At 46.3% G+C, this 1,660-nt stretch overlaps 1 protein-coding gene across 1 annotated transcript in view; it reads right to left on the bottom strand.

Annotated features, from left to right (window-relative positions):
- The window catches only part of LOC101861279, a gene marked incomplete in the record, with an annotated part of 11,820 nt that overhangs the window by 812 nt on the left and 9,348 nt on the right, over positions 1 to 1,660 (bottom strand). The window contains 1 exon segment of the mRNA XM_005097859.2: positions 1,539 to 1,637. Coding sequence (XP_005097916.2) covers positions 1,539 to 1,637 — 99 coding nt within the window.

The raw sequence follows: 1,660 nt of genomic DNA, 5'->3' as shown, positions 1-1,660 counted from the left end.
ACAGACAGACAGACAGACAGACAGACAGACAGACAGACAGACAGACAGACAGACACGCTGACACACACACACACATACACACACACAAACATAACTATATGTATACATCTCATCTAGGTTGTGCGAAACCTTCCTTTCCCCCACCCCTCCTCCGCGCTCTCCACACCCACCTTCCTTCTCGACTCAGTAAAAAATTTTTTCGAAAGTGGGACATGGTGTTTAACATGAAGACTGATATTGACGAGAGTTCAGATCACGCCCAGATACAAACTCCTGTTTCTCGCGTGTTTAGCCAAATTCCACACATATGGAGCAACAGCAGAAGGCTGTGTCTGGTGGTGGGAACGAAGAAAAAATAAAACTTAAAAAACAAAACAAAACAACAAAAAACCCCACAAAAACCTCAAGCAATTTATATAACTTCTTCAGGCCGTTTTGAAGAGACACGCGGGTCCTTAATAAGCCACCAGCCATCAGCTATCTGGTTTGCGACTGGTGGATACCTTTGTGCTCTATCTCTCTTGCTGCTCGACGCTCGAAATGATAAAGTCCTTCTTGTCATTCTAGGGCCGATGGTGAGTGCGCAGATGCCTGGACAGGCCGATCTGCGCTCGAAAAGTCGTACTGTCACAATGCAAACAGGGATTGTTGACAGATAGTTGCAGATCTGCTCTTCCTGGCCAACCTGCGCTGCTCATCTGCAGCAATTCGATTGATTTCACAATTACCTTTCTTGGGTAGGAAGATAATGATCGCCACTTGACTCTCACCTTGGCAGTCTGCTTCCATGGTTAGTGGTCGATGCTGAAGGTCATCAGGGAAGCTTTGAGGCTGTCGTTCGGACGCTTCATCTTCTTCTTTGGCAAGCGATGGTTTAGCATGCGATCTACGTGACCTGCCCAGCAAAGTTGTAATTTAATTAAGATAGTGAAGATTCTAGGCGGGCCGCCAGCATGAGTGAGCACTTCAGTGTTCAAAACCTTGCCTTGCCACTCAATGTCTGTATAAGTCTTCTGAGACAGTGGCGTGAAAAATGGTCTACTTTCCTGGCACGACACTGGTAAACTGCTCATGTTTCGCAACCATAGAGCAGTACGCTTGGAAACTCTGACCTTGGCTCCTGAGGTGATGCTTCTCCTATTCCGATCGTTCTGCGTAAGGCGGCAATAGCTTATGCCAGTCGAGTAATCACCTCGTCGTCGATGACAACATTTCTGGACAGGGCATTCCCTAGTTCAGTTAATTTTTCCTCCGCTTTCAGTTGCTGTCCACTAATAGTAAGAGCTGGCTCATTATGACTTTCCTGGAGCTGACTGGCGCAAAACTTCAGTCTTTTTTTGCGTCGATTGTTAGACAAAATTTTTGCAGGAAGCAGTGATCTTGCCAACGATGTATTTCATTCGGACTTGTGAGGCACCACATAGGTCATAGTTGTCTGCGAAGAGAAAATCATGGACTTTGTTGGGTCTTGATTTTGGTTTGAAGTCTTCTGGGAGAAAATCGATGTATACAACAATTCAACAAACAGCCTCACTGACCTTATCTCTAGGAATCTCGTGACCGGCTCCGATCTCCAGAGCAAAGTTGTGGAACTCCTCCTTGACTCGACCTGCGTGCACACCTTCAGCAGCCGTACCCTGGTGGATGATTGATTGTTTTG

This window comes from Aplysia californica, unplaced genomic scaffold (genome assembly GCF_000002075.1).
Source record: "Aplysia californica isolate F4 #8 unplaced genomic scaffold, AplCal3.0 scaffold00165, whole genome shotgun sequence".
Classification (NCBI taxonomy): Eukaryota; Metazoa; Mollusca; class Gastropoda; order Aplysiida; family Aplysiidae; genus Aplysia; species Aplysia californica.
This window is presented reverse-complemented; position numbering and strand designations above follow the sequence as displayed.